This window comes from Anolis sagrei, chromosome 4 (assembly GCF_037176765.1).
Source record: "Anolis sagrei isolate rAnoSag1 chromosome 4, rAnoSag1.mat, whole genome shotgun sequence".
Lineage (NCBI taxonomy): Eukaryota > Metazoa > Chordata > Lepidosauria > Squamata > Dactyloidae > Anolis > Anolis sagrei.
The window spans coordinates 167,375,673-167,400,283 of NC_090024.1; the positions used below are offsets into that span (position 1 = coordinate 167,375,673).

At 37.8% G+C, this 24,611-nt stretch overlaps 1 protein-coding gene across 11 annotated transcripts in view; it reads left to right on the forward strand.

Moving 5' to 3' along the window:
- The window catches only part of DOCK7 (dedicator of cytokinesis 7), a 150,160-nt gene extending 127,229 nt beyond the window's left edge, over window positions 1-22,931 (forward strand). For 4 of the 11 annotated variants that reach the window (XM_060773636.2, XM_060773646.2, XM_060773640.2 and 1 more), the window contains 10 exons: window positions 302-445; window positions 1,822-1,953; window positions 3,662-3,676; window positions 14,259-14,393; window positions 15,679-15,768; window positions 16,837-17,073; window positions 18,946-19,089; window positions 20,148-20,254; window positions 21,045-21,212; window positions 22,431-22,931. In XM_060773636.2, the coding sequence (XP_060629619.2) occupies window positions 302-445; window positions 1,822-1,953; window positions 3,662-3,676; window positions 14,259-14,393; window positions 15,679-15,768; window positions 16,837-17,073; window positions 18,946-19,089; window positions 20,148-20,254; window positions 21,045-21,212; window positions 22,431-22,473 (1,215 nt within the window). In that variant the 3' untranslated portion in view covers window positions 22,474-22,931. The remainder of the gene's footprint in view (window positions 1-301; window positions 446-1,821; window positions 1,954-3,661; window positions 3,677-14,258; window positions 14,394-15,678; window positions 15,769-16,836; window positions 17,074-18,945; window positions 19,090-20,147; window positions 20,255-21,044; window positions 21,213-22,430) is intronic. The other 7 variants (XM_060773637.2, XM_060773642.2, XM_060773648.2 and 4 more) reach the window with 3 other exon arrangements.
- The last annotated feature ends 1,680 nt before the right edge of the window (window positions 22,932-24,611 follow it).

Sequence of the window (24,611 nt, forward strand, 5' to 3'; positions counted from 1 at the left end):
TTTCTGTAAAAAAAAAGATTGGGGCTTGTGCTTGTACTTAGTTAATTTGAAAATAAGTGTTTTAAAAGACACCCCACATCACCAACTTTTTGGACTGGTTCTTCTATAGCTCAAGGAATTCTGCACTATGGAAGAGTCCGATTTCCAAATTTCTGCCATTGCTACTGAGCAATGGATGGAAAATCTTGATCTTAATATTAAAGGTGGCTCATATTTAGAAATATTTATTTGCTTGATTCGAGTTTTAGGACAGCAATAGTATTGCTGCTGAAAGTAGCTGAAAATGTTTTTATCTCCTCAGAACATCTCTTCAAATGTTCTAGAAGAATCTGCAGTGTCTGATGATGTTGTATCACCAGATGAAGAAGGGATTTGTTCTGGAAAGTATTTTACTGAAGCAGGTCTGGTTGGATTGCTGGAGCAAGCTGCGGCCTCTTTCTCTATGGTAGAAGAGTTTAATGCATGTATTTAGTTTAGTATTCCCTTCTGAATATGCAATAGTAGTAATAGTAATTAGAAATCTTCAGACATACAATTCATCAGCACAATAGAATGTATTTACTACTTAAATGCTGCTTAATTCCATTGAATTAAATGAAATAGATTATTTTAAGCAGGAGCAAAATGATTCAACAGAGATTGTTTTACTTTGGACATACCGTAAGAAGGCATGACTTGCTAGAAAAGACAATAATGCTTGGTAAAGTAGAAGGTAGTTGAAAGGGGAAGACCCCATTCCTGATTAATAGAGTCACTCAACAAGGCCTTGGTAAGGGAGCAGATCTAGGAAGTTGTTTCCAAACTTCAAAGTAGCTTTGGATTGTTCTGGCCAGTTCTCTTCTGTCCTGGGCCCTGCTAGGTACAAATGGAAATACAAGGTCATCACCAAAACACAGTCCCGCAATCCATATGGCAGACTGTAAAAATCAGCAATATTGCTGAATGATAACAATTGACCTAATGAATGAGCAAGCAGTGAGATTCTGTCTCTTCAAAGAACCTAGAAAGAAGGAGAAGAGAAACAATATGCACAAATTGAGCCCCTTGATCTCTTTCCCTCCATTTTGAAGAGAAAAGTCAATGTGTATGTGTGTGTCAATGTTCTTAAATTATGAATTGTGACTATTTTAATATCTGGAATCTGAATGAGGGAGCAGAATGTCTTATGTGATGAAGAAAATTCTTTGTGTGTCTGGAGCATTTCCTGCACATGTTTCTGAAAGCCAGCTCTGGAATAGGGGTTTTGCTGACAACCAGGTCCCTAAGTATAATCTCTAAAAGGCTTTTATTCCATTTGTGGAACCAAACACACGTTGCTCAGCCTCTCTTCTGCTTGGGACATATACTACTATTATACAAATTCTTAGAAATATATGATTTAGGAATTGTGTGTGAGCTTAGAGGAAGGCTGTGGGAATTATATGGCTCCCCTGATGTTGCTGGATTGTAGCTCATAGTATTCCATGCCATGGGCTATATTAACTGTAGTTAATAGGAGTTGCATTCCAGCAACATCTGGAGGTCTGCATGATTTCCATTCCAGCTTTACAGAGTTTACACTGGTCTTCAACACTAAATTGGCCCTCAAAATACAGTATCCTGCAAATGTATGAATAAATTTATATGAGTTTCACACAGAATTTATTATTATTATTGATACATATTATTTGCATTAGAAATTTTGTATCTCAGTATTGGAAGCAATGTTTTCATTTTCATCACTTCAAACATTTTAATCAACTATTTTAATACAATGTTGTTGGTTGTGGTTTATTCTCTTGATGGATCAATAGATTCACCTGACATAACACTGTTTTGTAGGCTGGTATGTATGAAGCAGTCAACGAAGTTTATAAAATCCTCATTCCAATTCATGAAGCAAACAGGGATGCCAAGAAACTGGCCACAATTCATGGTAAACTCCAGGAGGCATTCAGCAAAATAGTTCATCAGGTAATGACTTGGATTGCTGCCTGTAGGGCCTGCAATGAAGTAATTGAGAAACGTGTTAGGCTAATTTATTCCAGCCAGTATACAACATGCACAAAACTACACCTGTAATTGTGTCTCCCATCACCAAAACATGGCCCTACAATCCATGTGGCAAACTGTAAAATCAGCAAATACTAGTGAAAGATAACAATTGGATTAGTTTTCCAGAGACTTCTGCTTTGGAAAGGTGATTGTTGTGACTTGTGCTTATCTCTGCAGGCTAATGTATTCCATACCAGAGTTTCAAACTGAAGACTGCCTTTGCAAAATAAGGAAGTATTCAATTTGTCCTGTCCCTCCACCTTTGTAGTCTGATTGGCTGAGTGCCTTATGAAGTTTTTCCCCCTATCCCCTTAATTCATTACAAGCTACTTGATTGAAAGGACCCCTTTCTTCCTGCTACAGTTGCTATCTACTTGTGTAAACTATGATGTGCATAGTAGAGATTGTATTACAGTCAGTGACCTTGCCTTTGAGCATGAAAATGACCTGGAAAGCAGTGACAGGGGCCTCAGATAAGATTTCACTGGCATGTGGATCAAAACAAGAAGAGCAGCAGTATATTGGGATAAGATTTGTGTGTAATTTAAAAACATTTAAAATTCTTGCTTCCTAGTTACTTCTGAACATCACAGGATTTCTAGGGCACTCCATCTGCCCTAGACTCTGTTGGATAAAGAGGAGTTGTCTGCTTTCATGATAAATATGCAGGTTGTTTTCCTAGGCCGAACACTAGAGAGCAATCTGTATGTGTTCTTTTGACCATTTTTTTTGGTTGCTAGAAGTGTTAACATCTCTTTCTAGCCTTGGTTTTGTTCTTCTGCCATTTCCTAAAGGGATTTCTCACTAGTTCAGGTTTATATCATCTTTCACTTTAACCCTGGTTCATATGAATGCTCCTCCCAAGGCTCCACAAGCATTTGAAATTCCAGCTTTGTTTCTGAACTGGTAATGTTTCTAACTGTATACTAAGAATTGTCCAAAGACCTGAGAAGGTGCTTTGGTTTAATTAATTAATAAATTAACTTATTTATTTACGGTATTTGTATACTGCCTTTCTCAACCCTGAAGGGGACTCAGGGCGGTTCACAGTGTTGGCAACAATTCAATGCCATAGATAAAATATAGTATAAAACATCAAAATTGACCCTCCCCTGATAAAACATTAAACACGTTTAAATACAGCACATAACATTACATATCACACAAAGACATAGCCATTGTTCATTTAACATAGTTGTCTTTCATTTATGCTAGATTTATACATCCCAAATTAGCAAAGAAATTGAATTCTGTTCACATGACTTGTAAATATTGTTTGAATTCACAGTGAGAACTCTTAGCTAAAGCTCAAGCATATTTGGAAAATCTATTGCATTCTGTTCTTTGGACATGAACAATTAATGACACAAAACATATATTGACAGTTTTCCCCCCTTGAGAACTGAAATTGGTTTTATAATTCAGGTTCAGGATGAAATTTGAATTATTGAAAAAGGTGCAAAAAATGTGTGTGGCAGATGAAAATCCTTGAAACTCTTTCACATGAACAGCATCCTATTGTTGACAGTCATATATTTTAGCTTTTTGGGGCATATTTTAGCTTTTAAGAAGACAGTTCTAATTTTGTTTCTGTGACATACTTTTTTGTTTACTTTTTATTACACAGAGTACTGGCTGGGAGGTAGGTAACGTTTTAGTTAGTAAAGTACACTAATAGATTGGTTTTATGACTCCTGCCAATGCTTTGCCCACATGTGCTAGCTGTGGGTATTTCTGTTGCTGTCTGCTATTTGACATGAATTAATTAACCAAAGAGAAACGAGTAAAACTGTTTGGTCATTTTAGACAATTTAGGTAGTGCATGACTGCCTTTGTATTATAACACTAATGAGGTTCTTTGGTGAATGACCCACTTTTTACCATCACTGGTTTGTTGTTTTATATTCCATTTCTCATCAGTATTGACATACTATCATATTCCCACCCCCAAAACACAGGGGTCGATTTAAGTTCTGATGCTAAAAAATGTTAAATGCAAAAAATTATTCTTGTTGAAAGATGTTCACTTGACAACATATAACCGTAGCAGTAGCAAATTATAAACTATTTTCTGCTACATGATGTTTTGAGCAATAATGAAATTAATGGCTTAGTTTCCAAATTCCAGGGAATTAGGTCATAGACTTCAATGGGCATTGAGTAGCCTGCATTGTTTAAATTCTGTGATGTGCATAATTTGAACTCTTCTGGTGGTTTTCAAGTGATAGAATAACTTTGGATCCAGTATGCATCTGGGTCAAAGTCATGATGCCAGTCATCCTTCCTCATTCACTGAGGTCAGGAACAGAGGACCTGAGAAAGTGGGAAAACCTCAAAAACCCAAATCAAGGTCCTCCAGTGCAACCTTGCTAAAAATTGACTATCAGCTTGTGTTGGAGGACCTACAACTGTCTAGAGAAGTGTTCTCTCTAGGAATTTCTAGTCCTCCAGTGCAACTCTGTTGTCAACCTTTGGAAAAATTTAACTAATGCTGGACCCCTGGTGGCGTAGCGAGTTAAACCACTGAGCTGTTGAACTTGCTGACAAAAAGGTTGGCAGTTCGAATCCAGGGAGCAGGATGAGCTCCTGCTGTTAGGACCAGATTCTGCCAAACTAGCAGTTTGAAAACATGCAAAGATGGGGAGATTAGTAGGCACCGCTTATGCGGGAAAATAACGGTTCTCCATGCAGTCATGCTGGCCACATGACCTTGGAGGTGTCTATGGACAACAATGGCTCTTCGGCTTAGAAATGGAGGTGAGCACCACCCACCCCCCAGAGTTGGACACGACTACACTTGATGTCAGGGGACACCTTTACTTTTACTAATGCTGGACATCCTAGAGATTCTTAGACAGACCACATTAATCAAATCTGTGTATGATCAAATTTGCAAAAACGAAACTTGCAAACATGGAGGGCCAACTGTCATTCTAATGAGAAGCAAGCTATGAAAGATCCTGTGCAAAACAGAATGCCCTAATACCTTGGCATATATATGAATCTCAGCTACTCGGTTTTAAATTTGCTTTAATATCCAGGTCTTGACTTAATAACTTGAGACATACATGACCTCGGATGTCACTGTTCAGCTTATTCATTTCTCTGATTGCTTGAACAGCAAAACAAAAAGGGAGATCTTTGGTTAACAATGGTTTCTTCTTATGTCCAGGTATGGCTAATGGTTTCCAAGCATGCTCAAATACAAAGCCTTGGATTAAAGTTGGCTTCTGTATCCTAATGTGTTTGGAAGTCATTCACCACAATTTTCAGTTTGGGATGTGACAAGAAAATAGGACTTATTCAGTTGTTCACATAAACAGACCAGACTTGCTTAACTCAGGTGGGTCAGAACAACTTTAGAGCCAAAAAGAGAAGTGTTGGTTGGTGAACAGATTACACTGTAGAGATTCATCTCTGGTTTCATTGGCCCATTTCACCTTCAGTATGTACTCCTGCTAAAACTTAAAACTCCTCATTTGGTTTCACATATCTTAAATCTAAATCATGTTGCTGGGTTGATCTGATAAAACTTTCTGGATCCCACTTCCCCCTTGATAACAAAATTTAAAGAAAAATACTAGAGTTGCTGGTTTGTTAGAGTGTGGCTCATATGCCTTTGACAACTTTAGAAGAGGCAGGAATTCACTACGTGAATCTTTTAGCCAGAGAAAAGGGCGAAAAAACAAATACCTATTTAATTTATTTTCATATAGGAAGATACCAGATTTAGGTTAAGAATGTTATAGAATAAGTGCAGGATATATACCAACTGCAATTTATTATTGTCACTTTGATCTGATTTAGAGCTTTGATTACACGTAGGCTTTTGACTTTTGTTTTTGTTGAAAGACCACTTCCATTTTGGGTGTCACTTGCTTTCTCAGCATTTTATCTGACTTTTTCATGTGCAAAGAAGGAAGCATGTAACCTCAAAGTCTGATTTCCAAACTCTGAGATATGGAACAATATCTGGACCGGTTCACAGGGTACAGCTTGAAATGGCTATTGTTTGATCCCTGAGTTTGGCCCCACTCTGACATTGCTAAGGATTGGATAGATTCCCACTATTGCAAAACTTACACTAGCCTGCTGACTATGTTTTGGGTAAAACCCAGAATGAAAAACCATGTGACTTCTATTCACTCTGGGATTGACACTGCAGCCCACATCACTGGTTTAGGGCTAAGGTAGTCTGTTTAGGTTTAGTTGGGAAACATTTTCTCGGCTTTATCAGACAAGTTCAGGTTTTTTGGTTGATCCTATGCATCCTATGGGCTAGCTGCAAAATCATTTTTAAGAAATCAGGATTTTAGGGGTATAATTAATGCCTGAACTTGGACGAAAAGCAGATTTTCACTCTTTTATTTCCCTTGTTTTCCATCAATTCATCCATCTTTTTTGTCAGAAGACAGATCATTTAGAGATATATCAGAAATACTCAAAACCCATAGAAGTTTTAGGTGTTGAAACAATCATTTTTAAAAAATTAACAAGGTTTTAAATTGTTTTTAGTAAATCACAGATGTATCAGTTAAACACATGGTTTGCATTAATTTCAGTGGATCCTGAGTCCATCATATTTTGATATGATCGTCTAATATGCAACAATAAAAAGCTTGATTTTTCTTTGAAAATGATTGATGTATCTGTAAAGATATGTTTTCCCCACACAGTAATGCATTTTTTCAAAGAGACTTTAAGACTAAAATATGTGTGTTTTAGCATCTTCCCCTCCCTTAGTATTACTTATATAGTTTCTGGTTTACCTTCTCCATGAAATGCTGTGCAAGTGACTATTTCCCTTTTTGTTGTGGCCCAGCATGTTCTGTATTGATCAATCTTACTATAATGACTGGCTCTTTAGAGTTGCATGTCAGAAGAACATGCAATGTGAATTGAATTGCAACAAGAATGATTCTCAGAGTTGATTCACATTGTTATGTTACTTCTGGCAAGAAGTGATAATTAGATAGATTATTTTTAAAACCAGGTATAAGGGAATGGCTCATTTGGGGTATGTTGTTACTAAGAAAATGCACCCTTTGAAGCTGCTACTTTTGACCTTAAGGCCAAATTCATATCATGGTTTTTGTGGTTGACATAAATGTTGTAGGTATTTCTCAAGCAGATGAACAACTTTCTTTAGATGGATAGATAGTTTTGATCTGCATGAAGCACCATATCCCCAAAATGAAGCGTTTCCCTTGATGTTATGAAAATTGGCACAGATTAGAGTCCAACCACAGCACAAGGGCAATGTCTAATCAGTTCCTAGTTAATGAGCTGGTCGCCTGTGAGCATCTTTTCCAATCAATGTGTGTGATGCTAAATCGACCCCTGATGTGCATCCCATCATCAGTACAATTTTAACATCATTCAGTCATGTTTTATTGCATGGTAAAAACAAAAATTCCCATGGTTTATGTTCTTCTCCATTGCTTTGCACTTGAAGTTTCCTCTTGCTGGACATTTTCCTGTATGTACCCTTTAATACCCATTGCATGTCTTTTATCCAGTTCCTAATTTTTAAAGTACTTTTTTTCCTTTTGTTTCTTTGCTGCCAAATGCTGCTTATTTGTTTTTTAAAATTTCCCTAATTGAAGTACTTTCTGTTTTCTCCTCTATTGCCCTGGTTGCTGATCCTCCTCCCCACTTTTACTGTTGTCTGTTGTGGTAAGTTCCTACTAAGTTGTTGGTGATTTTTTTAACACCATGGCATCCTCCAGTAATTTCATTTTACCAAAGACTTATGCCAACTCAGGGGTTTATAAAATGCCACACAAATTCATCTCAAATTGGACTTGTGGAGGAGAACTTACCATAGATCGATACTGTTGGGTGGAAAATGGGTTGGCTCTTGGGCTTTTGATTCCTTCCAAAAATTAATATTTTGAGTTCGTATTAATTAAGGAACCATATGATATTGGCACAAATAATTCAGCATTATTGAGTCTTTATCGAACGTAATACAAATGCCTCTTAGGCCATCAATGGACTTGTGAAGATATTTATACCTCCCTGTTGATCAAAGAGAGCCTGATTTGGTGGCCATTTTTGTTGGTCTTGGCTAAATAAATCCAGCTGGCAAAGGTTTTGGTTCATGAGCAGGAGGAGCCTCTTAAAACCTTATACCTAGCAGATATTTACCATGCATAACAACATATTATGAACCCTTCATAAGTCATGATGGCTGTTATACCTGCTCTGCCAATTCTGTGATGACTCTACAGCGTTCACCTTCATTCTCTTTGCCTCCCAAGGACCTATTATTTTTCCTCAAAATAATAGATTTAAATGCTTTATAATAACTTCTTTTCTCATAACTGCATTTTAGCACCTCTCAAAAACAAAGACCATGGAGTATTAGTTTGTTTTGGATTTTTTCCCTCTTTGCTTGAAAACAAGGGTTTAATTTCTTTGTAGAACACACTTTCAACAATAACATGATACTGTATTATGTTATTGCCTCCCCTCCCCTCCCCTTTTTGCCTGTTGTTAAAGAAACATCATGCCTTGATTCATGTGTTGCACACATTCCAGCATGTTCTGGGTCAGCCTTTCCCCAAATTTTCCTCAGCACTGCTCCATCAACACATCCCCATTCCCTCTACCCAAAAGAAATGAATGTAAAATGGAAATACTTCCTTAAAAAAACAACAACAATTTCCCTAATTTGTCTTAGGTGACCATTTCTGCTTAGAATTATGGTAACATAGTTGAATCATTACATCACTGAATTCATAGTAACAAACATTTCACTGCCTTATTATGTTTCTAGGATTATGAACATAGCTACGGCAACTTGGAGATAATAGTGTAAATGTAATTGCTAGTTCCAGTCAAAGTGGACTCATAGATTCAATAAGATTTATGTAATTGTGCATTTTTTAAACTTCTCGGTTGATTTAGGTGTCCTGTCTTGATTAAGACTAGCAACTGGATTTAGTCATAATTTTTTTAGGGAATAAACTGTAGAATTTTTAGACTATGTTGGTAAGATGAGATTGTCTAGTTGCAAAAAAGATCAAGCAAATACTTAGAAGCAAGAGTAGCTCTAGGGCATTTGAAGTCTAGATTATCAGGGGGAGTCTTTAAGAGGGAAACCCAGGTAAACTAAAACCTATTGTCTATCCAGTTGTCAAGTTCAAGCAATATTGTATGCAGACAGATAAGTCAGAAGATATGTGGTGCTCATGACCTATGCATGAAATGAGCAGACAGCCTGTGGATCACTTTGGTTTGTCAATTATTTACTTAAAAACATTCCGTGCTTTATATCTCCCCCACCCCACCCCACACACATTGTTAATGTTAGAGAAAGAAAAAGTATTTTAACAATGTGCATATTGCATTATAAGTAAAGGATGTGGTTGGCAGGGGGACAACAAGAGAATGATAGCTTTGCTCCCCACCATCCACCCAATAAGAATTCTTTCCCCCATAATATATTCCTTAGGTCATCAAATTTCTAGTTTTGAAGAGAATAAGATATTGAACACCATGCACAATTCCAATTCTTAGATTTATAGTGTTTACTTTCCTTAGTAATTTTGCACCCCCTTCATTTCGGATGCCTAAACTGTATTTCCAGATGTTGGAATGAAGTTTTAAGTTACTGCAATGCTAAAAATTTGGGGGCTTCAAAGAAAATTTAATGAGAAGGAAAGAAGTTACTTGGTTGGGCAATGTCCTAACCCCCACTCCCCCCAAGTAATACTACTACTATATTCTTGGCTATTTGTTCTGAAAAGAAATGGTGAATCTCAGTGCTCATGGCAAGCTAGTTATGGTCCTACCCAGGGTGATATTTCCTACCTGGCCAGTGAATAGCTGCAAGACAAACATCATGTATGGAATTGGTCCTGACTGACTTTGGATACAAATAACACTGAGGCCCCTTTCCACACAGCTGAACAAAATCCCACGTTTTCTGCTTTGAACTGAAATATATGGCAGTGTGGACTCATAACCCAGTTCAATGCAGATAGTGTGGGATTTTCTGCCTTGATATTATGGGTTATATGTCTGTGTGGAAGGGCCCTGAGTTTGTCCTCCAGTACTGCTTTAACTCCTTGTTTCAAATCAAATTCACAACACCTAAAAACTTCCAGGAATTGCAGTTGTCATTTTTATCTCATTTTTTCCAGAGAGCTAAGGCTTCCTTCTCAGCATCCATTGGTGGGCTAAAGAAAGAAATTGAATAGTAGGATTTCCCACTTCCAATATATGTCATAATGATTAGTTTCCTGGTTACAACATGCTCCACATTGTGTACTGAAAGATTATTAACTGGATTAGTATTCATAACCCAGTTGTCTTGGCTGTGCTTACAAAATTACTCCTTGCACTGAAAACCTGCCTAGTGTAAGCCCTATTGTACTAATTTTATCTTCAGTAGGAACAGTGAAGGATCTACTTGAATTACTAACCTAATTGCTAATTAGATGCTGCTGGAAATTGGTGAATTAAAGTATTGTTTTAATACTACTAAGCATCAAATATTACTAGAAAATCTTAAAAGATATTCTTAAGGATCCTTTTCTGTAGTTCTAGCTAGATACTTTTTGATAAGAAAGGAAAAGCATTATATAGGATCAGTAGTCAGATTAGGATATGTAATAGCAAAAGCAAGCAAGCAAGGATTTCCTCACTTTACAAATTCAAATCAGAACTTTTTAGTCACAAAAATTAAATATGAGCAACAGTAGATTAATAAACATAAAATCATATATATGACAAATATCACATGTTGACAAACATTCAGTTGTCTTAATATCAATAATATGTTATCTATTGTATGCTTAATGGAAAATATTACCCTGCCTCTGAGGCCCCTTCTACACTGCCATGTAATCCAGGTTGTCAAATGAGATAATCCACATTTTCTTCTTTGAACTGGATTATATGAGTCTATACTGTCATATAGTGCAGTTCAAAGCCGATAATCTGGATTTTATATGGCAGTGTAGAAGGGGCCTAACAATAAAATATGGTGAAATAATGATGGTGTCAGGTTTAGCATATAGTGGAACATTGTTGCCTCTTTTCAATCTTCATCCTGTAGGAAATGGATGATTGAGAAGTGGATTGTACTTGAATCCAGAAAAGACTAACTTTATAATGGTGCATAAACCCTAAGACCTTGAAGCACCTCTGTTAGTAGTGGAAGTTACGGTTTTGACTTTCTAAAATTTGCAGACTTGCTTGCAAACTTACTTTGCTCCTCTACATTGCAAGGCTATTTGGTGCTCACTCTTATGAGAAATTGCAACCCTTTCTCCTAGATGATAAACCAGCAAACACAATACCTGCTGCTGCAATCTTAAGGCTTGTTCTGCATTACACAGCTGTTATTCTATGGTGAAAGTGAAAAAATATTTCTCATTATAGGAAAAACTGTTGAAAGTTCCTGGATTCATACTGATTTTTAATATTTAGAAACAATTTAGAGATGTGCTCATTAGCTTACCCTGCATATTCTTTAAAGCTTGTCTTTTCTTGAGTCTATCCTGGCCATAAATATAAACATTTCATTATTATTATTATTATTATTATTATTATTATTATTATTATTCCCAGTGGTGCAATGGTAAACCCTTGTGCTGGTAGGACTGAAGACCGACTGGTCGGAGGTTCAAATCCAGGGAGAGTGTGGATGAGCTCCCTCTGTCAGCTCCAACTCCCAATGCAGGGACATGAGAGAAGCCTTCCACAAGGATGGTAAACCATCAAAACATCTGGGTGCCCCCTGGGCAATGTCCTTGCAGATGGCCAATTCTCTCACACCAGAAGCGACTTGCAGTTTCTCAAGTCACTCCTGACACAAAAACAAACAAAAACACCCCCCAGTATTATTGATTTATTGGATTGGTATGCCCTCCATGAATACATGGAATTTTCCTGTTTTCAGAGGGGAGTGGGCTATAACAGAGGTTTCTCACAAAAGGGAATTGGAAGAGCAGCAATTTCCCCATACTCTCTACAAGCTCAGCACAGCTTCTCCATTGTTCTGAGAAGGAGGGGACTGCCACAAACAATATTCTGAGGAAACGAGGATTGGAGACAATTGCCACCTGGCATTAGAACTCCACTGAATATAATTTTCGATCTGATCAATTGTGTGTCAGTGACACAGTCTTATTTAGAGCCATCACTGGGTGATAAACAACATGAAGGTTTTCCCATAGCACAAGCCTGTTCAGGCTAGAATTGAAAATTGCCTTGAGGCATGGTTTAACTGTTTTACACCTTTTCTGTTTTGTTCTGTTTTGGTTAAACATATTTTGAAACATAGTACTGGTCCAGAAGCATCGGGATAGGGAGGGATGCAAAGTTCAACAATTAAAATTAAGTAAACAGGAGAACGGTGATGCACTGAATGCTGCACTCTAATTGTGCCCTGAGAGTAAAGGTGAACTTTTTGAGTCCTTTCCGCAACTGTCTTTGTGCATGCAGTGTGAATTCTTTTGATTTTCAGCTGAAGAACATTTGAAGTTTGGTGGCTTTTGCGCTTTCTTTTTCAGTTACATTTGGCCTTGACAAAAAATACTGTGTTTTTTAAGGGTTGCTTTTTTTGCATAAATATTTGGTATCTCCAGTGATCACAGTTTTTTATTGATGCAGATGATAGCAGTGTGGAAACCTGTAAAGAAGTAACTAGACCTACCAGAAGACAATTTAAATAGTTTCCTTTTGGTTTTCATTCTTATAAAACTAAATTCTGTATTAGGTCAGAAGATTGGTGGAGAGTTAACATGTCATTCTTCACTCTCAACTTCCAAATCCACCTCAACATAGAAGTGGGAAAAGAAACTATATGGCTTCTTTGTCAGAACAAATGGATAGACATTTGTTTTTCCATAGAACAATATAGTTTCTTTTCACAAATGGGCAGGCATAGATAGATAACCTGAAATATCAGAACGATCAATGCATTTGTTTGGAGATTGATATAATGCCCAGTATCTTTTTCCAGTGTAAGTTCTGTTAACCTCACTGTTGGAAAAGCAAGCGATTCCAAGTGGCACTGGTGTGATATGGCAACAGCCAAAGTGTCATCATCAGCAGTGTGGCTACAGGAAAGCTTTTTACTAAAAAGTGGGGTGAAGCAGAAAACTGTGGACTTGGCATAGTAATAGTAATATTTATTTACTATATTTATTTACTATATTTATACCCCACCTTTCTTGACCCCGAAAGGGACTCAAGGTGGCTTAAAGCAAAGGCATTAGGGAATAATTCAATGCCTTAAAACAATATACAATTACATAAACATTTCAATTAAAAATTTAAAAACAAGGTTAGAAAACATTAAAACATTTTAAACATTACAATTACGACTATAAATCACGCTATTTGCAATCATAGTTCAGGTCATTCTGGTAGTCATTGCACATAGTTCCAGATCCATGTATTGCACTATATATTATTGGGTTGTTGAAGGTTTTTTGGGCTGTATGGCCATGTTATAGAAGCATTTTCTCCTGACATTTTACCTGTATCTGTGGCAAGCATCCTCACATCCTCTGAGGATGCTTGCCACAGATGCAGGTGAAACACCAGGAGGGAATGATTCCAACCTGCTCTGAATAAATCTCACTTAGAAAACCTTTTGATAGGTTTACCTTAGGGTTTCCATAAGTCAGAAACAACTTAAAGGCACAGAACAACAAATTGTTCTGCATTTTCATTATCTCTGCGTTCTTCTCTAGCCTCTATCAGATTACAGGCCTAAGCCTATAGTTCCATAGCTTGGGGAGAACTACTAGTCCCAACAAGAGTATTTACATTTGAGCCTGTCCCAAAACTGCTGAGTTGGAGATTTGGATTCACTGAAATCCAAGGCCATATCAACTTAATTGGTGTTGAATCAACATAGCTCTGCTGATGTTGATAAATAAAACGTCTGCTTTTTGTTAGCTTGCTTTCTTATCAGTACTCCATACTACATTCTGAAATCAGACTAGCAACAGTTGTTCATTTTTATATGCAGAGCTGAGCCATTGTGTATTCGCATATTGCATGATTGATGGCAACAGTGTGACAAGTCTCTTAAAGCCTATGGTTTAATTTTGAGTTTTCTTTTTAATGTGTAACTTATTTGAATTATCTTCCTGGTTGGTTTGTTTATTTGTGCATGGCCTTTTGTGGATATGGTTTTAAAAATGAAAGAAATGGTCCTTCCATTGGTACTGAAGTGCCATTTGTCTTTATGCACCTAGGATGGAAAGCGGATGTTTGGTACATACTTCCGTGTTGGCTTTTATGGGACTAAATTTGGAGACCTAGATGAACAAGAGTTTGTGTACAAAGAACCAGCAATAACAAAATTGGCTGAAATTTCCCATCGATTGGAGGTAAGATTGCCTCAAATACACAAAAAATGTTTGGCTACAGTTGCATGGGAGTGTAGAAATATGTAATGTGCCTAAGCTGCAGTGTAGTCAAGTCAGGAAACTTCCATAAGTCAGTAAGCTCACCTGAACCACAGGCTTGTGTGTGTGTGTGTTGAATCAGGACTGAAAAGAATGGCATTGAAGTCTCTGGTGTACCATTCTCTGAAGACCGTGAACCATGTTGCTTATGGGATTATAAAACTTACTGTTCTTTTGAAAACTTATCTAAGCTCATGGATATTGTTCACATACATTTAAGGCTTTTTCACACTCTTACAGGTTAGAAATTATTTTTTAAAATGAAAATCTGAAATGTCCAGAATGCAGAGTGCTGTATGTAACAAAATTCCACGCTTGTTTCAGAATCTGATCATACACTGTGGGAGTCTGGAAAAATATAGACCTCATAGTGTGTCTTAATTCATGCTGTGGCCCTTCATTTTAAGTTATCAGATTTGTTGTTCTTTCCACTGTCAAAGAGCAACCATTCCTCTTAACCTTTAATCTTGACTTCTTGCCTTTTCTGCTTCATTTTACACTCACCACATTTTATTGATTTTTTTCTCTCCCATGGAACAGAATAAATGAGATATTACATGTTTTGACAGGATGCATTTTGTAGTCCTACATAGCTCCAGATTGGTTTCAGATTGATTTTTTTTAGCAAGAAGGTAATATTTGTAGATGACATTACAGGATTTGCAGATACATTATCTAATGGTTCAGAAGATATGGTGTACCAAACTTCCCGCTCCCAGCTCCCAACTATGGTATGACAATAGTAACAGTAGATTATGTTAGACCAGAAGGTAGACCAACTGTTACTCTCGCTATAGTTTACACAGCAGTACCACAAACCCAAGCCACCCCATGGCCTGTGGTCTCTGCCCTACTGTAACCACAAATTGATTGACTGATTAATTGATGGGATTTATTTATTGCCTGCTGACTCAATAGCCCTCCCGTCAAGTGATGAACAGTGGGTAAAACATGTAAAATATGAAATGCATAACTAAAAAGCAATTTAAAACACTATGAAATTCCTTGTGGAAATAGTTCTAAAACCAGACAACTAAAACAGTTTTTAAAAACAGTCAGAGTCACCAGGACATTATATCTCAATTCTGTCTTCTCTTTCTTTCTGACTATCTTAGGTTGCAATTGGATTTCACGTGGTTTCATGAAGAACATTTGCCAATTTTGGCTTTTGATCCTCCTTTATCATGTCATGTTTTATCATTTTCAGGGATTTTATGGAGAACGGTTTGGTGAAGATGTTGTGGAAGTGATTAAGGATTCCAATCCTGTTGACAAATGTAAATTAGATGCGAACAAGGTGAGCAAGCATCACATTAAGCTGCATCTTTGACCTTGTTTGGATAAACATGCCAGCATATCAGTGCCCTGGTTCTGGTCCATGCATGATTACACTCCATTTTCCAATTGAATCAAGAAGAGAGTAAGATGGGTTATGCCAGGGCTTTTTCCACCCAAGATCTCCCCAAACATAGAATCAGAGTTGTAAGAGACCTCATGGACCATCTAGACCAACCCCCTGCCAAGATGCAGGAAAATCGCATTCATAGCACCCCTGACAGATGGCCATCCAGCCTCTGTTTAAAATTCTCCAATTATATTATCAAACATGTCTACTAGACACAGATAACAGGCTTCTGGAAATTCTGTTGTAGAGATGTAAACACTCAATTGTCTTGATTTTGTGTATGAGGAGGAAGAACAGCAATATTTTTTTCCTTACCTGCAAGAAACATGTCCATTGTGAGAGTTTCTGCATTTTCAAGAAACGGTGTAACTTTATTTTATTTTACTGAAATATTTATATGAAACAGAATATGTAGCTACAGGGAATGAGTTGGAAAAACATCCCCAGCCTAACTTGCTGATATGGACAAGATGGAAATATGAGAAATAAGTCAAGAGGGTTGGAACAGAGAGAGAGAGAGAGAAGGAAATCTGGCTATTTTTACGTCATTAGTCCTAATTTGGCCTGTCTGTGCCATGAACATTGTGATCATAACTGCCTGAAAAATACTCCTGACCATACTCTTGCTCTACTAGAACTAGGGTCATAGGTGAAAAATGTCTAGATGGCAAGTTAATGCTTTAGAGCAGGTATCCTCAAACTGAAGCCCTCCAGCTGTTTGGGCCCCAAACTCTAAGAAGCCCTAGCCAGATTATTCAGTGATCAAGAATGCTGTGAGTTGGAGGCCCAAATAGCTGGAGGGCCACAGCTTGAGAATGCTGCGTTAGAGAACTTTGAACCATTCTGGATGGCTTTTATGGGAGCTGCAGCAGCTATCCAAACTTTGATGTTTTGTGATATCTTTGTATTAGGTCTTTAATATGTACAACACTTCTTTACTAGTCTATATTTCTGTTTCAGGCCTATATACAAATAACCTATGTGGAGCCTTACTTTGACACATACGAAATGAAGGATAGGATCACCTATTTTGACAAAAACTACAATTTGCGGCGATTCATGTACTGTACCCCCTTCACTCTGGATGGCAGAGCCCACGGGGAACTACATGAGCAGTTCAAGAGGAAAACTATCTTAACAACTTCACATGCTTTCCCTTACATTAAAACCAGGATAAATGTCATTCACAAGGAGGAGGTGAGCCCTGTGCATGCATTTTACAATAAATATATTTGGGGGACATGCTTGAAATAGAGAAGAGAAATAGTTATGAAAAAAAATGTCTTCACTCTATTGTTCTGGCTAGTTACTTGTTCACTGGCAATGTGTTGGTTAGTACCAACTAGAATAGACCTTTTCAATCAGTTGTTGAATGTTGAATGAAATGAACATGTTTGTAAATCTCACTGATTCAATAGGTTCACTGTAATTAGAACAAGCAACCGGCTTTCTGCCATATGTGTACATTTTAGTTACAAATCTACCTTTTATTCTGTAGCTTGGGAAGAGGAGCTTTTGTTCACTAAAATTTGGTGGTGATGGATATAGTTGTTACTGTTGTTGTCATTTATTAAACAAATGAGTGTCTCCACTGCACTGTTTGATACTACTTTAACAGCTAGAGAGGACTTATAATGTGATGTGATACTTAGACTTTTCTCCTAGACCACTTTAGTGGACTCCTTTGATCTGCATCAGACAGATCTTAGAACTTCACAAAATCCCAGGAGCCTTAGGATGTAGCCCTTATGAAGTGGTATCAAACTGGTATAACTGTAGTGTGTGTGAGCAAGCGAAAGAAAGATTTTATTATTTATTTATTTATTTATTTATTTATTTAGAGTTTTTATACCTCGGTCTTCTCACCTCCGGGGAGGGACTCAGGCTGGCTAACAACATAAAATTCAATACAATAAGAAAAACATTATAGGTCATCAATATAAAATACATTAAAATACACTTCATACAAATTACAGCAAAAATCAGTTCATCCAAAAGAATCAAGTTTACTTCATGGATGTAAAACATCTTTACATAGTAACATAATCACAAAGGTGGGATGTTGCCTAAAAAAGCTGAAGACAAAATGTCAGGAGTAAAAATGCATACACTGTGCTCACTTGTCATATTTTATTGCTCCAAAATCCCACCTCATACACTCAGCCAGCAGTGTTGAAATGGTTTTTTGAAGGAACAGCATTAGCCCTTTCTCACTACAATTCAGGCAACCTTTAAAACAAATGTACTCCTCCACATAAAAACTCCACTCATACTTTCTCTCCCTCAAAAAATGACATGTCAGACAATCATATAAATGGGTGAAAGAGAGACCACTGGTGGGAGTGACTACAGCTGCCAATAAATACTATCCTATATCAGAGTTTCTCGAACTGTTCTCCTCCAGATGTTTTGGACTTCAACCACCACAGTTCATGACAGCTAATGAACTAGCTGGGATTTATGGGAGCTGAAGTCCTAAACACCTTGAGAAACACTGTCCTATATTATTGGCACATTGCAAGTAAAGATGTGGATTCCTGCCTATGCTTCCTTGGTGTCTATCCTTTACATCTCTGCCTGGCTGTATGGCATCCTATGTGCCCAGTTAACAATTGTTGAAGCATAGCGTTGCTTGTAGTTTGTTCTTCAGAAGAATCCAGTCAGCAGTCAGTCAGTACAAAGAGCTGCTTCCCACCTGCGTTTTTCACAAATTCTTTTTGTTCGGGTCCAGGTTTTCTATTGCAGAAGTTCAGATCTCTCATTTCTTGAAATTTAATCAAAGAATGAATTCACTGGGAAATTTAGGCAGTAGTGACCATCTAGCCATATAACAGCCTGGAAACTTTCTGCTCTAGTTTTTCAGTAGCACTCTACATCTAGTGATGAGAAGAAAGCAATCCAGACTTTTCCTTCTCTTTTGTAAAAGGCCAACAATGATGTCTTATACTCAAATATTCAGTGACAAGCAAGGTGCTACAAGAGCCTATCCCAAATTTAATGTGCCTGTAACCATGGTGAAGACTCCCAAATGATTTCTTTTTTGTGTTTCCGGCATGTTTGTCTTCTTAGATCATTCTGACACCAATTGAAGTTGCCATTGAGGATATGCAGAAAAAGACCCAAGAGTTAGCTTTTGCAACCCATCAAGATCCAGCAGACCCAAAGATGCTCCAGATGGTGCTACAAGGTTCAGTTGGCACAACAGTAAATCAGGCAAGAGAACAAGAGCTCACATTCATTTCAGATGCATTATCACAAATGTAAAGATTTCAGAAGTTGTTCTTGCTCATTCTTTTACTCATTGTCAACCCTACTTCCTAATAAAAAAAATAACAGCAATAGACTTAACGATTAGCCATAAATTTAACAATTTCTTGTTTTAGCTCAAATCTATGAGCCACCCTGCATCCCATAATATTGGGGGGTTTACTAATTCAACTTCTTATATGTATATTTGAAATTTCATATATAAGACTGAACAGTAGGGAGGATAATTGCAAATAGCAAGAAAAAAGGCAAACTCCAACTAGTGGTCATGTGTATCCTTACAGATGTATGTAATTTTTGTCCAACAAAGGGGCCTAAATATTCTCAAGGTGCCAAATCCTGTTTAGTCTTGCAAGTTAATTAGGGGCAATCTTGATTAGTACTTGGGTGGGAGACCACCAGCACGTACCCAGTGATATAGTCTATATTTTAGAGCAGGCATCCTCAAACTATGGCCCTCCAGCTGTTTGGGCCTTCAACTCCCAGAATTCTTGACAATTGAACAAGCTGGTTAGGGCTTCTTGGAGTTGGAGGCCCAGACAGCTGGAGGGCCGCAGTTTGTGGATGCCTGTTTTAGAGGGAGCAACTGGAAATACTACCTCAGATTATTCCTTGAATAAGAAAATCCTATGAAATTCATGGGGTTGGTCTAAGTCAACTGGTACCTTAAAAGCAGACATTTTGCTGGGCATAGCAATTCCATTTTTACAGAGGATGAAGGGTCTACTTGTGCTGCTTAACATCTAAAAATATCTGCTTTTCAAATCTAGGGACAGAAAATTGGCCTCAGATGTATCACAGTTGCTTGTCCCTATTATAGGGACAGTGTATCCCATCTATTTGATGACTATGCACCAATAGTATTGTATATCTCAGGACCTCTAGTGTTTGGGTGCCCAAAGGACTGTTGAACTTTATGAAAGGTGCTGTGTACATCAAATGATTTTGACAGCAAATCTTCAGGAGAAAATAAGCAATTCTTCCCTTCTTCATCTTCTCTTAAGGGACCACTAGAGGTTGCACAGGTTTTCTTGTCCGAAATACCCAACGATCCTAAACTCTTCCGTCACCATAACAAACTGCGGCTTTGTTTCAAAGACTTTACAAAGAGGTAATGTATTGTTATTTACTCCCTTTCCTTCCAGTTGTTCTAAGTTGTTGATAGAGAGTGTATCTGGGGAGGGGATTGGGGGCATTGCTCTCCCAGATAATAATCCTGCTCCCCAAATTTCTAGCACTTCAGACACTGAGACAATAAAAAAATCATTTAGAATTCTCATTACTGTGTTCCTATTCCTTGCTCACTGTCCCATGTCTCCTTCTTTTGACGAGGGACCCTCCTTTGAATCCTAGTGCCTTCTAACATAAATGCAAGCCTAAAGACTTGGCATTTATTAAGCACCATAAATACCATATGCCTCTTGGCAATGGCTTATGGGACCTTTCATATATCTAGATTTCTCCAAATGCACGGGTACCCTGCTTCTTGTATAAGCAAGAAATGCATTTGTGCTTTTGAAGCTCTGCCATTGTCAAAATGCCAGAGATCTTAATATGTAGATAGCCATGTGATCTGTGAATCAGTGAATTGATATCTTAAATGCTATTGAACAACTTTAGAGAAGTAAGATTTCCATGGGTGACTTTAAAACATTTCCCCCAAGGAATGAAAAGGTTGATGTATTACTACATGAAAACCCAACTTTAGCTTTGCGCTCACACTGTCTTACTAGCAAGTTCCCTCGATTATGGCAGAATGGGCTTCCTAGCAAGCACAGTTTGTATTTCAAGACGGTTAAGTGTGAGCAAAGGAACGAGACAGAGCTCTGATAACAGGTTTCAGTGGGCAAGGTAAGATTTTCACATTTGCCCAGTCAGATGATTGTTTTTTTCCCCCGTAGGTGTGAAGATGCTTTGCGCAAGAACAAAAGCCTGATTGGCCCAGACCAAAAAGAGTATCAGCGAGAGCTGGAAAGAAATTACCACCGTTTGAAGGAAGCACTACAACCCCTGATCAATAGAAAAATCCCCCAATTATACAAGGCTGTACTTCCAGCTGCTTGCCACAGGTCATTCTAATGCTATTTTAACCCCTTTCCTCCTCCAAGTCCTGCTGAATGAAAACTACCAAGGGAACATACATTGAAATCTTCTACCTGTCATGTAATAAAAGTGTTGATAATTTCTTTGGTTGGGACTAGGAATTGACTTAGAACTAGCTATTTTTGATCCATAAAGAAAGCTGTCACTTGGAAAAGGTATTGTTTAGTCAACAACTTCCATTATCCCTGGAGATTTAAGGGTGTTGTAGTTTGGAATAGGAAAACTGGCTAAGTACTAGTTTTATTTGATCCAGTAATTCATAAAGGAAGCTGTCACTTGGAAGAGTTATTGCTTGGTCAACTTCCATACTCCCTGGAGAAATACGGGTGTTATAGATCAGAATAGTAACTTTCCTGGTTTTAGTAGTTTTTAGCTGGTACAAATGATAGGAGTTTCAGGTACACATTTGTTCAAAAGGCAAACAACAGATATTCTATCCAAAATGGACTGGAAGCATTTCCAAAATCCAATAAGCATAACACTACATTTCACAGGCTAATACTCCATTGAACAGCTGAGCATTCATGCATCTAGAAAAAGGTGTTCACCTGATTGGATCGAGTGATGGTGCAATGGGTTAAACCCTTTGCCGGCTGAACTGCTGACATGAAGGTCAGTGGTTCGAATCTGCGAGATGGGATGAGCTCCCATGTCAGCTCCAGCTTCCCATGCGGGGACATGAGAGAAGCCTCCCACAGGATGATAAAACATCAAAGGATCCCCTGGGTAACATCCTTGCAGATGGCCAGTTCTCTCACACCAGAAGTGGCTTTCAGTTTCTCAAGTCACTTCTCACACACACACACACACACACACACACAAACTGATTGGATGCTAAATTTTATTTCATGTCTAATAAACATAACAGAAAATGTAAATTTTATCTCCAAGGCAAAGATTTGAGGTGTTGTTTTTGTAAGCCATTTAATTTGGTTCTGAACCTAGATAAGAGTTTCTTGCTCAGAACCATATGGCTCATCAGCCTTTAGCATGACACTTGAAAATGTGTTTGAAGTCCTCTTGATTTCAGACCATATCTTGATGAATATGTTGAAGTTGGCAAATGCAAGAGGAGAGGCGAACGCTTTAATGTTGAGGAATATTATCCTGCGCTCAGAAAGTGGGACTGTTATCATTCACAGGATGGAAGACAGTACCTTACCTCATTGTTTTTTCCTCCCCAGAGATTCCTTCAGCAGATTGAGCCTTCGCAAAATGGACCTTTAAGCACCTCAAAAGCACTTAGGGTTTTTAAGGTACTGAACAAGAAAGTGCAGTGTTATCAACATCTGGAATTTTTTAAAAAAAAGGTTTTATTTGAAAATAAAGCTTTGGACTTCATTCTGGACAACTTGAACACTAGCTTACATGGAAGTCTTAAGTGGCCAAATTTTCCTTCTGAATTGTCAAATATAGACTTTTTACTAATTAAAAAACTGTGGTAATAGTATGCAAAGTACTGGTGGGATTGTCAACACACCCGTTTTTTAAACTGTTTTTTAAATATTTGAAGGTACTCTAAATGCATCAAACATTATTTATAGCATTCCTTAACATTAAATTTGTGGATTTTTTTAGTTCATATAATTTATATTAGGAGCAAATGCATTCAACCCATTTCTCATGTAGTGTTTATTTTAATGGTACCATTAAATATTGGAATGTTTACACTTTTCCATGGTGCATCGGCTTTCAAATTCATCTTTCTTTATCAGCAGAGGTCCTTCAGATAACTGTGTGGTCAAAAGTTATTAAGCAAGGAGAGCTTCCATTTGTCATTTCCATTTTCTATCTATATGTGGATTGTTGTCGTTTTTTCATGCTTTGTGGATGGCTTCAAGGAACAGGAAGACTTGAGTTTCTGTATTGAAGCCACAGGTAGAAACAGATGGTAAAATGTTCTAATTTTATTTGGGCCAGTGGTCGCTTCTCCCCACCCGGTTTTCCTAATTGGGCACAAGTGAGAAGCATCTGAACCTCCAAATTTCACTGAACTGCAGTTCCCAGTAGCTGTAGGCAGCATAGCCAGTGGTGAGCAATGCCAGTAAATATTATTCAACATCTAGAGAGCTGTGTAGGATGTGTTGGTAGTCAACGCTGCTGTGTATTGCAGGAAAATGTTTCTACTTATGGGGGGGGGGGGGGGGGAGGCGGAATCAGAGAAACAAGGTTGATCAATGTTTTCCTGTCTGGTCAGTTTGCAGCTACTGAAATATGAAATATGAGCCTGGTATGTGTCATCCTTTAAGTGATGAAGCTACATTGGAAATAGTTTTCTAGAGGACATGACTGACACCCAGAACAGAAGGCAGTACAAGCTGAAACATACACTAACTTGTTTCAGCAGGAATCCTGTATGTGTTTGTACTACAAATTCCAGTTCAAACCTTTATGGGAAACAATGTAATTGATCAACAGGAATCTGATCCCTTAGCTTAGGAAGCAGCTGAATGCCACACCTAGCCCTTTCCTGGGAGCAATTTCCAGTGCAGCTGTCAATCTCAGTGGTTGTTTCCTAGTAAGTTCACAATGGTATACTTTCAGTCCCTACATAATTCTAAACTAGTAGACAATACATCATGAACACAAAAGTCACGTGTCTGTGATTCCAGGTTACACATTTGTAACTGCCATACAATGGTCTGGCTTTTTAAAAAGGGGCCTAAATCCAGCAGTGCACACCTGCTGATTGAATTGCTTCCATCACCAGAACTGCAAGACCACCATGCATCCACAAACGTGACATAAGAGCCTGACAAACCCTCAGAACCAGTGCTCAAGTACTGCTGAAGGCGGTAAGAGAGGAAGAAAGTTGTTGGGTGTATGTTTGGAGGAAAATCAGTGTCTCAGTATCTTACAATTTTAACCTGACTTTATAAGAAAGCAAAATCATTCCGTGGTTCATAAAACGATCAGATGAAGATAATGGTCTTAAACTTGAAGCTGCTTCTAGCATGTTTTCTTCAAGTTATTAAATATTCGTGTTTGCAGGAAAATTGTCATGGTCAATTGTAAAGCATGGCAACTGTTAGCTGAAACTAGTTGACCCTCTGTATCCACGAGTTCTTCGTTCATGAATTCAGCTAGCCACAACTCAAAAATGTTCAGGGAAGAAAATTCCAAAAAACAAGGCTTGATTTTGCTGACACCAAGCATTATGCTGATGTGTAAGCAGACCCTGCTGTAGTCTCCCGCCATTTCAGATCCAAACCCCAACAGAATCTTAGGACCAACTATACTTTAAAAATGTGTGCAACTACCAAGTAAGGAAAACTATCTTGGAGATTTATAGTAAATATTGAAACAGGAGAGAAGAAAGAGAATGAACAACAGTACAGAGTAAAGCCAATAATGGCAGTCAATTT